Genomic DNA, 14,326 nt, shown 5'->3' with positions numbered 1-14,326 from the left:
AGGAATGCAATTTCATTACATCAAGAAAAGCTATCCATTAAAAGCTCTCAGCGTCATCTCGCTGAAACAATTTCATTAAGGTAAAGGGCTGTAAATCACTTATGTCACACTCATCCCCTCAGTGACCTAACAGAATCCATTTATCAGAGAAGCCCAGCTGCATGTTAATTTCACTATCCTTGGCGAGCGGGAGAGAGACCACCCTTAGTTCCGTAAAGGCAGAATTCCACATCCTTAGGCGTGCATATGATGCTCATAGCATTCCCCCAGTTCCCTTCTGAATAAAACCAATTCATATTCTTGTTCGTGAAAGCAATCCTTAGTGTATGACTCCTACAGTTTATATTCTTCATGAAGCTATGTAGATAAGATGCAATAAAGGAGCGCAGAAATTCTAGGCATAAAAATCACCAGGGCTGCCCATACATTATTAATCTTCAAGTATTAAGGTATGAAAAATTTAGACTCAGTTTTCTGAAGATTATTACCTTCCCCGGTTCAGAGCATTACTACATTGGCAACTGCCTCATTTGGGGTGTGGTATGGAATGGCGGATTGATACATTTTCATACAAAGAGCAAAACCCAAATCTCTGGTTGAAATAACCCAGAGCGCCATTTCTGTAAACATAACAATGAAAATTAAAATACAATATTGAAGCGCATACATTCATGAATTAAGTTCCACATGGCTTATTTCCAGATAAACGTGAATAGGACTGGGGTGATCAATTTATAGGGTTGTTGTTTTTTTTCTAAATTGCTGACCTTATTTAAAATTATGCAACATTTTCTTGTTTCAACAAGGATGCACCCCCCCCCACACACACTTTTTAATCTATCCATCCATCCCAAGCAACTAAGGCAGGTTTTCTGAAACGGATTCAGTGAGTATGGAAATCTTTACACCTATCCATTTAATGATAAACCCGCCAACAATTATGATAAAGTTTGAAAACAGCCATAAGGAAAGCCCACACACTGGTAAATGCATGGGAGAAATAGTAGAGCTACAGTCAATAGCCATACGATTGAATGATTGCTGTCCCTGCCCCCTGCTCCCCACACATGGGGGGTGGGTTCTGAAGTGGAGGGCCTGTTCTAGGAATGTAGGAGCCATATGCAAGGAGGAGTTTAACTTGTGCAGGAAGCGTACCATTGCAGAATAGGCTTCCTATGTCACAACTTTCCCTCACTCTCAAGCGATTTTAATGCCTGAAAAGGGCTTGTATTTTGACTGCAGCTGACCTGCTTGGTTTTAAGCATTTTAACTTGGAAGCAAGTACAGTGGTGCCTCAGGTTAAGTACTTAATTCGTTCTGGAGGTCTGTTCTTAACCCGAAACTGTTCTTAACCTGAAGCACCACTTTAGCTAATGGGGCCTCCTGCTGCTGCCGCACCGCCGCTGCACGATTTCTGTTCTCACCCTGAAGCAAAGTTCTTAACCCGAGGTACTATTTCTGGGTTAGCGGAGTCCGAAACCTGAAGTGTATGTAACCCGAGGTACCACTGTATCAGTTACTTTTAAGGGAAGTGCTTAATATTAGGCTAGCTTCAGTTGCTCTAAACCAGGGGTCAGCAAACTTTTTGAGCAGGGGGCCGGTCCACCGTCCCTCAGACCTTGTGGGGGGCCGGACTATATTTTGAAAAAGAATAATGAATGAATTCCTATGCCCCACAAATAACCCAGAGATGCATTTTAAATAAAAGGACACATTCTATTCATGTAAAAACACGCTGATTCCCAGACTGTTCGCGGGTTGGATTTAGAAGGCGATTGGGCTGGATCTGGCCCCTGGGCCTTAGTTTGCCTACCCATGCTCTAACAGTTCCAGTCTACTCTGCTTTGATTTCCACTGGTTTAAGATCTGATTCTAAACACACTTACTTCCAAATAATGTGCAGTAAAACCTGTGAGATTTGCTTCTAAGCAAAACTCTTTGGCAAAGAGGTGCAGTTTCTACTGACTTGCTTCACTGAGGCAAGATCTGCACTGGCAAAGCTACATCTTCTGAAGTAACAATATTACAATATTTTACAATACAATGTTACAATATTTTAGGCAGAATCCGGCTTTTAGGACATTGTCTAGTAAAATGTACCTACAACACAGGGCCAACACTTACTCTCAGAGAGAGAGAGAGAAAGAGAGAGAGAATATACAACATAACATAATGCTACCATAACATCAATAACAACTGGTTGTGCATCAAGGTCCCCAAGACACCCCCCCCCAAAGAAAAACACAATTGACACTTAATTTTAGTTTAAGGTTTTTGGCATAATTTTGGCCACAACTTTATTCAAATACAGCAATGTGAGTGGTTGCTTAGGCATTGGTAGCACTAACTGACCCTGCACGGGGACAGCTCTGACATTCGCACCCCCTGCGAAGTCAGCAAGGGTAAGTCACCTGGGGAGAGAGACGGGACTGGGAACCATGCCTCACCTCTCCCCAGAATGCTCCCAGGGGCTTGCGTGGCCCTAGCCCCTTGCCAGGGGGTTTCGGACAAAAGCATGGGGAGCCCCTGGGTTCCTTTAACAGAAAACCCTTGAAGCAGCAGCAGCAGCATTTTGGAGGGGCAGGCACAGCCGAAACCATACCCCTCCACCAACCAATTCCAAGACCAATGCCTAACCGCAAACCTTACAAGTTGTGACGATTTGCTACGCAGTAGGCAAAAACCAAGTGGCACACACTAATCAGCCAAATGGACAAAATTCCTACCAGGCCCCTGCCTCAAAGCAGACGACCCCATGACAGGCATAGCAAGGTCAAGCAAACAGCCTAAAATTAGGGAAGGGAGGGCGGGTGATCCGAAGTAAGCAGCGAAAAGAGGAAGTTCCTCGCTGCAAGCATTGTATTTAACAAATAGGGCTGTCAATCAACAAATGGCAACATCTAGATTTCCCCAGTAACAGCCCACCCCTGCTTAAATGATGGCCAAACCATTTGCCTAGTAACAGTGAGGTGTCTTGTCAGCCCCGCCCCCAACCTGTGCTCTCCATGAGGGAGAACACACTTTGCTTAAAAGAATTACATTCCAAAGCAAATTTGTATGTCAACCCTCTTGATAGAACAATAGTTTTCCTGTATTACTTTGATACTGGGATCTGCGCCTTTTAACTTGCTCATAAATGATCCAGAGTTAGGAGTGAGCAGTGAGGTGAGCAAGTTTGCTCATAACTGTAATTGTTCAGGGTTGTTAAAACAAAGAAGAATGGTAAATTGTTCCAAAAGGAACTCTCCAAACTAGGTGAATGGGTGGTAAAATGAAAAATGCAATTCGAGGTAAACAGGTGCAAATCTTAATTTTACATATACGCTCATAGGGTCTCAACAGGTGGATGACTTAGCAGGAATGGGATGTTGGACTCACTATTGACTCACCTGTGCCTTTTTGCATCACTTGTCCTCCCTTTCCTGCCTACACTTACTGAATACTTCACTCATTATGTCCTTGCAAAATTACTAAGATCCGAAGAACAGCTATTGTGAGAGGCAGCAGGGATCTAGATTCAGTGCCCTCATTTCTATACCCAAAATTTGAGTGTTGGGGCTTCAACCTACATTGGCTGCTTGTATCGATGCCACACCATACAGTCCTATTTTCCAACAGCCAGTTTCTGTCCTATACTTCTTTTAAAAACCCATTTCACTTTCATGGAACCGCAAATGAGCTAATGCAAATATTATTAGTTTTATCACACAATGTGTACAAACATTTTTTTTTTGTTTGCTTGTTATTTCTACATTTCATGCAGCAATGTGTGCATTTGTGTTACGGAACCGTAACAATGAATAATACAGTGCTGTACAGAATTGACAGTCCCATCTCTGTGGGCCACACACAAGCAGTGGGAATGGTTAGTGTGTACCTGAACACACCACACATACACAGGCATCCAGGCACTCAGCATACTCTTCCTCCATCTTTCCTGCCCCCCGCCTTTCTCTGCACACTCAGTGTTTCTGGGCTTCCCCATTCTAGTACTGGTGCTGTGGCTGGCTGAAAATGCTGCCTTTTAACTTCACACAGATCGTTCTGTGCAAAGTAAGAGGGACTGCTTCTATCCCCACTACCAGTGGCGTAGCGTGGGGGGTGCAGGGGGGGCCGGCCGCACTGGGCGCAACATCTGGGGGTTAGGGTTAGGGGCGCAAATCCACGGGTTAGGGGGCACAAATCCATGGGTTAGGGGGCGCAAATTACTTGCCTTGCCCCGGGTGCTGACAACCCACGCTACGCCACTGCCTACTACAACTTTGTTCTATGAAAGGTGGAAATGCTGCCTTTTACTCTTATAAACAACAGTCAGGGCAGTTTATCTCCTGCTCAGTTCTGCAGGGAGAGATGACCACTTCCTGCAGCTTGTTGGACAGATACAGTCTGCAGGCCACCCCTCCAAAGAGGAATAAAATTCTATATGAAGTGCTGTATGGAACAGCACCTGCTTCTGACTGCAGGAAAGCTGCATGCCAGCAGTGCTGAAGAGCTACAGTATGAAAGAAGTCCTTGACTTTGGGATTACCTCTACACAGCTTAGGGACGCGGGTGGCGCTGTGGTCTAAACCACAGAGCCTAGGGCTTGCCAATCAGAAGGTTGGCGGTTCGAATCCCCGTGACGGGGTGAGCTCCCATTGTTCGGTCCCAGCTCCTGCCCACCTAGCAGTTCGAAAGCACGTCAAAGTGCAAGTAGATAAATAGGTACCACTCCGGCGGGAAGGTAAACGGCGTTTCCGTGTGCTGCTCTGGTTCGCCAGAAGTGGCTTAGTCATGCTGGCCACATGACCTGGAAGCTGTACGCCGGCTCCCTCAGCCTATAGAGCGAGATGAGCACTGCAACCCCAGAGTTGTCTGTGACTGGACTTAATGGTCATGGGTACATTTATGTTTACTACATGGCTTCATTGTAACTTCAGAGGCAGTGGGACTGGATGCAAGAGTATTTGCAGGCACGATCAAGGGCTGTATACACTCAGAAAGATACTCACTAGGAGTTCAGTCCATTGGGATTAATGGAAGAAGTACAAGGGTGCAGTATTGCTCTTACACTGTTCTCATTCAGCTTGCGCAATAAAATTTCACACTGGATTGTTCCCTATTTTTCCTGTATTCTCCACTGCAGTATGTTACTTGTCTGCTAGAACAATCATTTTCTAGACACTGCAGTTAATCATTTTGGTGCAATGTTTGTGTTGCAGAGTATTATTTTTTTTTAAAAAATTCCCAGGCACTTTCCATTTTAACTAATTAAGGGCATTTAACAATTTAGTTAATAGGCTTTTTATTTTAAAGGGCCAAAATAATATATCCAGTACAGTTCTCTAACCTCCAGAGTAATTTATCTAAGCCATTTAAATTAGTACAATGGCATGAAATGTTATCCCCTGACACAACACAAAAGAGAAATTGTTTCCAGACAAATTGGTAAAATCTTTTAATGCCATCAAATTTGCCTAATGCAGTCTGCAGGTTAATCTGTAAAAGGGTGAGCAGTATGTTGGCCCCATATCTTATTATCCTTAGCTGTCAATGTATAAATCAGCACTGACACAGCTGCTCCTAAATCATCCATATTATACACAAAGGGGAAGATTTAACGGCACAGAAAGCACTCGAGCAAATCTTGTCCTACAAGAGCTGAAAGGCAGATTTCTTCTCCTAAATTGGCATGAGTTCAGGTGCATCTGAAAAAAGAAGAAGTTGGGGGTCCTTCTTTTAATGATGTCGTCCAAACACTGCTGTAGCTGAGGCTGGAGAGCCATTTTCAAACTTGCTCCTTTCCCACATTTTTTTCCTGTTCACTCTGGGATAAAACTTGGCACAAACCATTTTCTTGGCAGCAAGACTGCTGATTAAAATGTAGTGTTTTTTCTCTTTGTTTCATGTTCTTTGAGGTAGCGTGGAATAGCGGCAACTGATTTTGAAAAGGCTATTGAGAGTATACTAGTCAGAGAGAAAAATATCAATGCAAAAGTTATTTAAGAAGTTGCCACTGGCTGAAGAAACCCTCCCCCTTCTTTCGCCAAATCTTATCCTTTACTCAGCAGGCAAAGTCTTCTTATGAGTGTCAACAAACCCAAATACTAAATAAAAATGAGGCAAAATACTAGTCTGATTGAATAACGTGGTAACAGCTGAGGTGTAAGAATCAAACTCTTTTCCTCCTGATATGTTTAGTGATCCTAGCAGGCCTATTGGAAAGTAGTGTATGTCTTTCTGACTGTGTTTTTAAGATCCCTGCCAGTTAAATAATGTTTTCTCTATCCAAAAATGCAAATACTTAAAAAAATTTAAAAATGAAGATATTGTGAGGTTGTTAAAATTATTTGTTGTTGTTTAGTCATTTAGTCGTGTCCGACTCTTCATGACCCCATGGACCAGAGCACGCCAGGCACTTCTGTCTTCCACTGCCTCCCACAGTTGGGTCAAACTCATGCTGGTAGCTTCCAGAACACTGTTCGACCATCTCGTCCTCTGTCATCCCCTTCTCCTTCAGGGTCTTTTCCAGGGAGTCTTCTCTTCTCATGAGGTGGCCAAAGTATTGGAGCCTCAGCATCAGGATCTGTACTTCCAGTGAGCACTCAGGGCTGATTTCCTTCAGAATGGATAGGTTTGATCTTCTTGCAGTCCATGGGACTCTCAAGAGTCTCCTCCAGCACCATAATTCAAAAGCATCAATTCTTCAGCGATCAGCCTTCTTTATGGTCCGGCTCTCACTTCCATACATCACTACTGGGAAAACCATAGCTTTAACTATACGGACCTTTGTTGGCAAGGTGATGTCTATGCTTTTTAAGATGCTGTCTAGGTTTGTCATTGCGTTTCTCCCAAGAAGCAGGAGTCTTTTAATTTTGTGGCTGCTGTCACCATCTGCAGTGATCATGGAGCCCAAGAAAGTAAAATCTCTCACTGCCTCCATTTCTTCCCCTTCTATTTGCCAGGAGGTGATGGGCCCAGTGGCCATAATCTTCATTTTTTTGATGTTGAGCTTCAGACCATATCTGAATTATGGATATATGGAATTCTCATGTAAAGGACCCCTGGATGGTTAAGTTTAGTCAAAATCGACTTTCAGACTGAGGGAACCAGTCTTTGTCTGCAGGCAGCTTTCCATGTTATGCGGTTAGCATGACTAAACCATGCTAGGTTGGCAGGATCTGGGACAGAGCAACGGGAGCAATCGTGCAGATTCGAACTGCCAACCTTATGATCGGCAAGCCCAAGAGGCTCGGAGGCTTACCATAGCACCACTTGTAAAGCAGTTGTTGAGCCTCTCAGAGCCCATAGCTGGCTCTCTGCAGGTATTGATCCTCTTATCCCAAGAGGAGAAAAAGAAGACGCAAAGTGTTGTATTATAATGAATAGAAGCAGAGAGAAAGAACTTGGTACCAAGGGAAAAACCAGTGTGATGAAGGGCCAGGAAGCCTTATTCAAGAAATCTCCAGGGGTATCACACACTGTTTCTGCAGTATGGACACCAGAGGAGATCTGGGACTACAGCAACTGTTCATAATAAAGTCTTACTTCTACTTTGCCTGCTTGGGGAAACCCTACTTGTTCTTTTCTTAAAAAGCCTTGTACATACATCTTCTCTACAGAAACCTGAATTGCCATGGGGAACAGTCTAAAATGCATGGAAATCTTCACATGCAAATCACAGTGTGTGGGGTTTATTCCTTTCACAAAGTGCATAAAATCTGGTTATATGGGTTTCATGTACCTTTTTGAACTATTGTGACGATCAGTTAAATGTTTATAGCCCTGCCTTCCAATAAATCCTAAATCCACATAAGGGGTTTGACGCCAGCAATTGTCTGTGCCCTTTTTATAAATAACTGTTGCAAAAAGTCTGCCCACCTTGTGGGTGTCATCCTTCTCAGAGTCTCATTTTCATTACGTAACACAAAGCAATACAGTAAAGTTTCTGTTCATATATGAAACACTACTGTAAATATTTTTCATTATCTAAACATATTAAGCTTCTTTAATATGATCTGCATTTCACATATATGTGCATCAGAGAATTGTCCTTAGACTTTAGAAATTATCAAGAATACCTGTGACAGCTTTCCTCAAGGATTCTGGAAGCAATAACTTTCTTTACCCCTTCCAAACACATATACTACTGATCACATATATTGGCACATATTATCTCTTTTTCACCCCCAGTTGAGAGTGCACAAAACACCACAGGGGTTCTTTATTAAGTTCCTCTGGAAGCATTAGCACTTCAATCATGTAACTCCCTGCTGTCTCACACTTCTTTCTCCTGCTAGAGTTATATATTCAAATCAATGGGTGGTGTTTAGAAATACTTCTGCGCTCCAGTTGTAGCTACATACTGCAGACAAAATGTTATTACAATTTCTGTCCAAAGTCAAGCTAAGGTTGAAAGGAAAAATCTAAGATTTACTTATAAACCTTGGGGTTTTTCTTTTACCTAATAAACTTATTAGTTATCAGTGGTGGTCAGGACATTGGTTTGTTCTCTTTAATTTTCTGTTTATAATTGTCTGTTCCCCACAATTATGAACTGATTACAAAAAAGAAATGGTTCATCGCTTTGATATCTAAATGGTAAATGCAGCTCTCAAAGACTTCAAAAGCAGATAAAACCAATCTGCTGTGTTTTGATTATTCTGTAACTACTTTGTTTATTTCATACATGTAATAAAACATACATTATCTATCTATATAATGTATGTATCTAACAGATAGATAGATAATGCACACATTCGTGAAGCAGATGTAGATCTTCCTTTAATCACTAACAGAAGTGCTACGGGAGTTTAATTTAACTTGTATAGATCAATGTTAGAAACAACTTTTCTTTATGCTCACATAAGTACGTGCACACACAGTTTCTGTGGAATGGCTATTCTAACAATCTCACCACTTTTCTCTTCAAGTCTTTTTCACTCAAGAGCATTTGAGCATATGGTCACCAACTTTGTTACTGGCTCTAACTTGGACCTTTTTGATTTGCGTTTGCATCTACCAAAGTATTTTAAAGTCAATTCATATTGACTACAATTAACTGCATACATATTTACAACTAACCGCTTTTATAAAAACCCAGAATTGATATAAAAACCCAGAATTGATAAGTTTCAGAGGTACTGGTTTCATGAAGTTTCACATAGATTTTAGTATCAACTATGAATCATTTCAAGACACACTTTGATAGTCACAGTAAAGAGAGAATTAAAGGTTCTGTTCCAAAATAGTCAGGTTGGTGTTCCAGCCAGTCAGTTTCTCAGACCCTTAAGTAGTAATCCAGGTAATGATAGCTGCAGCTATCACAGGCATTCAGAAAGATCTTCAACTGCCTCTTCATAGACATAAACTGAACTACTCTCTAGTTCAAGGGCAACTACTCATCATACAACAGTTTGAACTGGTGGTTTTGCATAATTGAGGGTGGGGGAGATAGCTTAACATTTGGCATGTAAGTTCAGAGGCATAACGGGCAAAATTAAAACAGCAAAATACAGCCAGTAATTGACTGGAGTAGATTCGCCTCTGCTTTTAATGGAGGCATCATCTATCTTAAAAGGTAAAGGGATCCCTGACCGTTAGGTCCAGTCACTGATGACTCTGGGGTTGTGGTGCTCATCTCGCTTTATTGGCTGAGGGAGCCGGCGTACAGCTTCCGGGTCATGTGGCCAGCATGACTAAGCCGCTTCTGGCAAACCAGAGCAGTGCACGGAAACGCCGTTTACCTTCCCGCTGGAGTGGTACCTATTTATCTATTATACATCTATCTTACAGGTATTTAAAATGCTGCCACTTGAATTTCTAGTATATATACTAACCATGCATATATGCTTAACTAATTGTTGCATAAAACATGTAATGCATCTTTGCAATTGCTGGTAGTTAAGAAGGTGGAAAAAAATGAGACCCAAACAAAAAACAAAGAGCTTTTCAATAGTAACACTAATAAGAAGAACAATAACAACTACAACAACATCATCATAAATCAGAAGACCAGAAGGGCCTTACTGTTTTTGATGAAGGGTTGATATATTCAAAGCACATTACATCCAGTTAAGAGAAATTGGAGGGAAGTGTTTCTGTAACTCAATCACACACTTTTTAATTCAGAACCTTGGGAGTGAATAATTATCATACCACATATTAATTAAGAAATCAACAAGCCCAGAGAAATGCCTGAACATTCGCCTGGAAAGGGTGAGCATCTCTTGGCTTAATAAGCCAAGCTACGTATGCATGGGCCACTCTTTCCCTTCTGCAGCTGAGCAAGAAAGTCTTCAATTAAATGTCGTTTCCCATTGTATCTAAAACAGGAAAATATAGTTCCTGTTCCATGTTTGGAACTATATAGGGTCTAAAACCACAATTTTAGGACGATTTAATATCTTGGCTTGTTCCAAACCTGGTAACCATAATTTTCTGATCTGGACCTAATGGGAAACTGTGGTTGCCAGAATACTTCAAAAATTAATTATGGTGTGCTGAGAAGGGAAGGAATGGAAATGGTTGTGCACATCCCAAAGCACCACCAGGATCATTCATAACTTGGTTTACAAATCCAAGATACGATCATGTAAATGAGGCCATTAATATATGTAAATAAGAAAATAACAATAAGAAAATAAATATCAAAATCCTTGGATTGGTTGTAGCCTAACTACTTGGAGAACTGAGATAATACTTGAAATGTGGGAACAGGTTAATAAAGTATCAGCTCTATAATGTATCTCTACATATTTTGAAAGTCTGCAAAAACAGTGTGTGGCCTTTTTTGAGATGGTTACCCTAGGCCAGGGTTTCATTCTTTCTTACTTACTACAACTCCCATCATCCCTAGCTAGCAGGGCCAGAGATGATGGGAAGTGTAGTCCAAAGAGAGTTGGAGATCCAAGTTTGGCAAACCTTGAGGCAACATGTTTTTATTCTTCAGGAATGCTAAAAATTTCATTGCCTTCATTTTTAAAATAAAAATCTAATGTAAGGAATATATATGCTGTTGAGTTGAAATGTATAAAAATACTTACAATTAAAATAATTTTCAACTAAGAATATAAACACTAAGTGCACTTTTGATCAGGGAAAGACATAGACCATTTCAGACATTAACACAGATGTAAAATTAGCATGTGATATTCTTTAGTTTTCGTTACTAAATCCAATTTAAGCAATATGGCATCACCATATATTACTTAATGAAGTGCATAGACAAATATAGATTTATGTATAAAATAAATGAAATGGTGTCAACTTTTTATTATGAAGGAATTAAAAAATACTTACAGGTTTTTAATGTCTACAGCTCCACGGAAAGCCTTTCTAGGAATGGCATGAATCTGGTTTTCACTAAGGTCCCTAAGGAGGAGAAAAAATAGAAAATATTTAGGTAGATTCGTATATCATACAAAGAACTTCTGTTTAAGAACAGGTATTTCAAGCTGATCCAGACCACTATAATTCAAGCAAGATCTGAATTATACACATTGCCTTAGAATGAATGACTTGCTATCAACAACAAAGAAACAATCACTTTTCAAAAATGTAGCAATGAAGAACTCATTTTTGAAAAAATGTACACACCATTCCAGATAACCCTTAGCCAGACTTGCAGTTTGAAAGGAAGAGCAATTTTTTTTCAGACTCTCAATATTTGTATTAAAATATTTACTCAGAGTTTATAATGGGCTGGATCGAGACTTCACTCCTGCTGATTTTACTCAGGGGAGATTCCCATAGCAGAGTAAAGAATCTTTCTTCTGCTTTCCTCTCTCTTTGTAGTCCCCAGCACCATCACCCACTCTCTTCTGGAGGGTCCAGGGACCCGCCCCCCCCCCGGAAAAGTGGGGCAGGGGATAGGGGTGCTGGGGGCTATAGGGAGAGGGGGAATCACCTCCACTTGATCAAAAACCTTCTCTGGACAGAATGAGTCTTTCTATCCAGGGAAAGCTATGTTTGTGTCCAGACCCATTGCTTGTATTCTACTGAAGAGAGAAACAAAGAAGAGGAAAAGCTTTTTAAATAGAGTGAAAACAAATTTTTAGTAAGAATACTGTCAACCGTTTGATGAATTTACATATTTTACTAAAACATCTATACAACACAGGTACAGTTTAACTTATTTCTAGGTTTGCATGGAAATTTAAGAGACAAGTGATGTGATTTAATCTCACATAAATTTAAATAAGGGACGCGGGTGGCGCTGTGGTTTAAACCACTCTGCCGTTTGGGCGTGCTGATCGGAAGGTTGGCGGTTCAAGGCCCTGTGATGAGGTGAGCTCCTGTTGCTTGGTCCCTGCTCCTGCCAACCTAGCAGTTCGAAAGCATGTCAAAGTGCAAGTAGATAAATAGGTACTGCTCCGGTGGGAAGGTAAACGGTGTTTCCGTGCGCTGCTCTGGTTTGCCAGAAGCGGCTTAGTCATGCTGGCCACATGACCCAGAAGCTGTACACCAGCTCCCTCGGCCAGTAAAATGAGATAAGCGCCGCAACCCCAGATTCGTCCGCGACTGGACCTAACGGTCAGGGGTCCCTTTACCTTTACCTTTAGGAGATCGGGTAGCAATCTGGGATCCAGAGAACTCTCCCATCTCTACTTTTATTAAAATAAATAAATTAATTAAAAATAGTAGTAAATAAAAAAAATTAAAAATGGTGCAATATAAACAACGCTGTCCTGGGTCCCACAGTATTGGTAAAACACCAAAAGTTGATTTAAGGTGAACTCAAAAGTAGAGATTCAGGTAGGTAGCCGTGTTGGTCTGACACAGTTGAAATAAATTTTAAAAAATAAAAAATTGTCCAGTAGCACCTTAGAGACCAAGTAAGCTTTCGTGTGTTCTTTATTATAAATATATACATATGTATTATTAATAATGAAATGAATGATACAACAACAATGGGCTAATGGAAGAAGCCAAAGATCATTTAGATTTTTCTAGTGCCTCATCGCTCCTTCATCACTCTCGGGGCACCTCAAACTACCCAAACTACCAGCATAACAGAAGAAGAGGGCTACATGCTCCAAAAATAGGCAAGGCAAATGCCACAAACAAGGAGTACAGTGGTACCTCGGGTTGAGAGCTTAATTTGTTCTCGAGGTCTGTTCTGAACCTGAAACTGTACTTAACCTGAGGTGCCACTTTAGCTAATGGGGCCTCCTGCTGCCGCGCCGCCATTGTGCAATTTCTGTTCTCATCCTGAAGCAAAGTTCTTAACCCAATGTATTATTTCTGGGTTAGCGGAGTCTGTAACCTGAAGTGTCTGTAACCCGAGGTACCACTGTACTTGGAATTTTCCCAGAGGGGTGCAATTAGACAGGGTGAGGGTGGCAAATAAGCTTTTGGGTGCTATGGTTGCAGGTCACTGACAGGAAAAGTCAGCATCAAATCTTACTTCACAAGCAAGACCAGAGTAAAACTAATCTACCCAAACTAACAAAAATGATGAAATATGCTTGGTTTGGTTTTGTAATTAAGCTAGACAAACGGTTTCCAAAGACTATTATTTTTGTTTCTTTTCAGGATGTGCATCATGTAAGATTTTATAAAATGTATTAGCAAATTTTTGATTAGTTATAGATAACACAAAGGTAAATAACTCTGGAACAGAAAGCATTTCGGATTAATGATTTATTTAATAACCTGAATTTACAGTTCAACTGCACAGGTTACTGGATAATGTAGCATACATTGCTTTGTAGAAGAACTGACAGCTTACAAACAAGTGCTCGTTATAGCAACTTATGTATAGTAAAAAAAGAGAATTACTGGATTTATATAAGATTGGTTAAGCTTATACCTTAGAGTGATTTTGTTGTGAAATTAATAGTTGTATTTTAAATCTGGATGCTATAGTCTGTATCAGTACAGAAAAGTTTTAAGTGAACACACAATACATATTTCTGTATGTACTTTTTAAATTAAAAAAATGTACATGGATCAGATTAGTGAATCACATATAATGCACCCGTTCGTTGCAAATGAAGTCAGTTCTGCATTGCAGATATTTTATTACTCACCGAAGACTTCCAGTTGAATATGCCATTTGCTTTATAAAGCACAGAGTGCTATTATTTTAATTGTATAAATGGAAATTGCTATGTGCAATAACTATCATGCACATCTAAGGTTGGTTCAGAGTTCTCCCTCTCCCTACACTGGCCCCATTAGCGAAACCAACATTTACTTAAAGGCAATAAATTTTCCAAAGAAAACATTTCTCCAAATTTAATTACCGGTCATTTTATTTTTCCTCCATGGTTTAACCTCTCTTCATTTTCTGATCAGTTGTATCATAAATCTATAATGGCATCCAATACTTTAGAGAAACTGC

At 40.6% G+C, this 14,326-nt stretch overlaps 1 protein-coding gene across 7 annotated transcripts in view; it reads right to left on the bottom strand.

The window, feature by feature from the left end:
* The window catches only part of SLIT2 (slit guidance ligand 2), a 238,150-nt gene that overhangs the window by 96,051 nt on the left and 127,773 nt on the right, over nt 1-14,326 (bottom strand). For all 7 annotated transcript variants that reach the window (XM_083630064.1, XM_083630067.1, XM_083630063.1 and 4 more), the window contains exon 5: nt 11,281-11,352. In XM_083630064.1, coding sequence (XP_083486190.1) covers nt 11,281-11,352 — 72 coding nt within the window. The remainder of the gene's footprint in view (nt 1-11,280; nt 11,353-14,326) is intronic.

Source organism: Podarcis filfolensis (genome assembly GCF_964270895.1).
Source record: "Podarcis filfolensis genome assembly, chromosome: 9".
NCBI classification, from domain to species: Eukaryota; Metazoa; Chordata; class Lepidosauria; order Squamata; family Lacertidae; genus Podarcis; species Podarcis filfolensis.
This window is presented reverse-complemented; position numbering and strand designations above follow the sequence as displayed.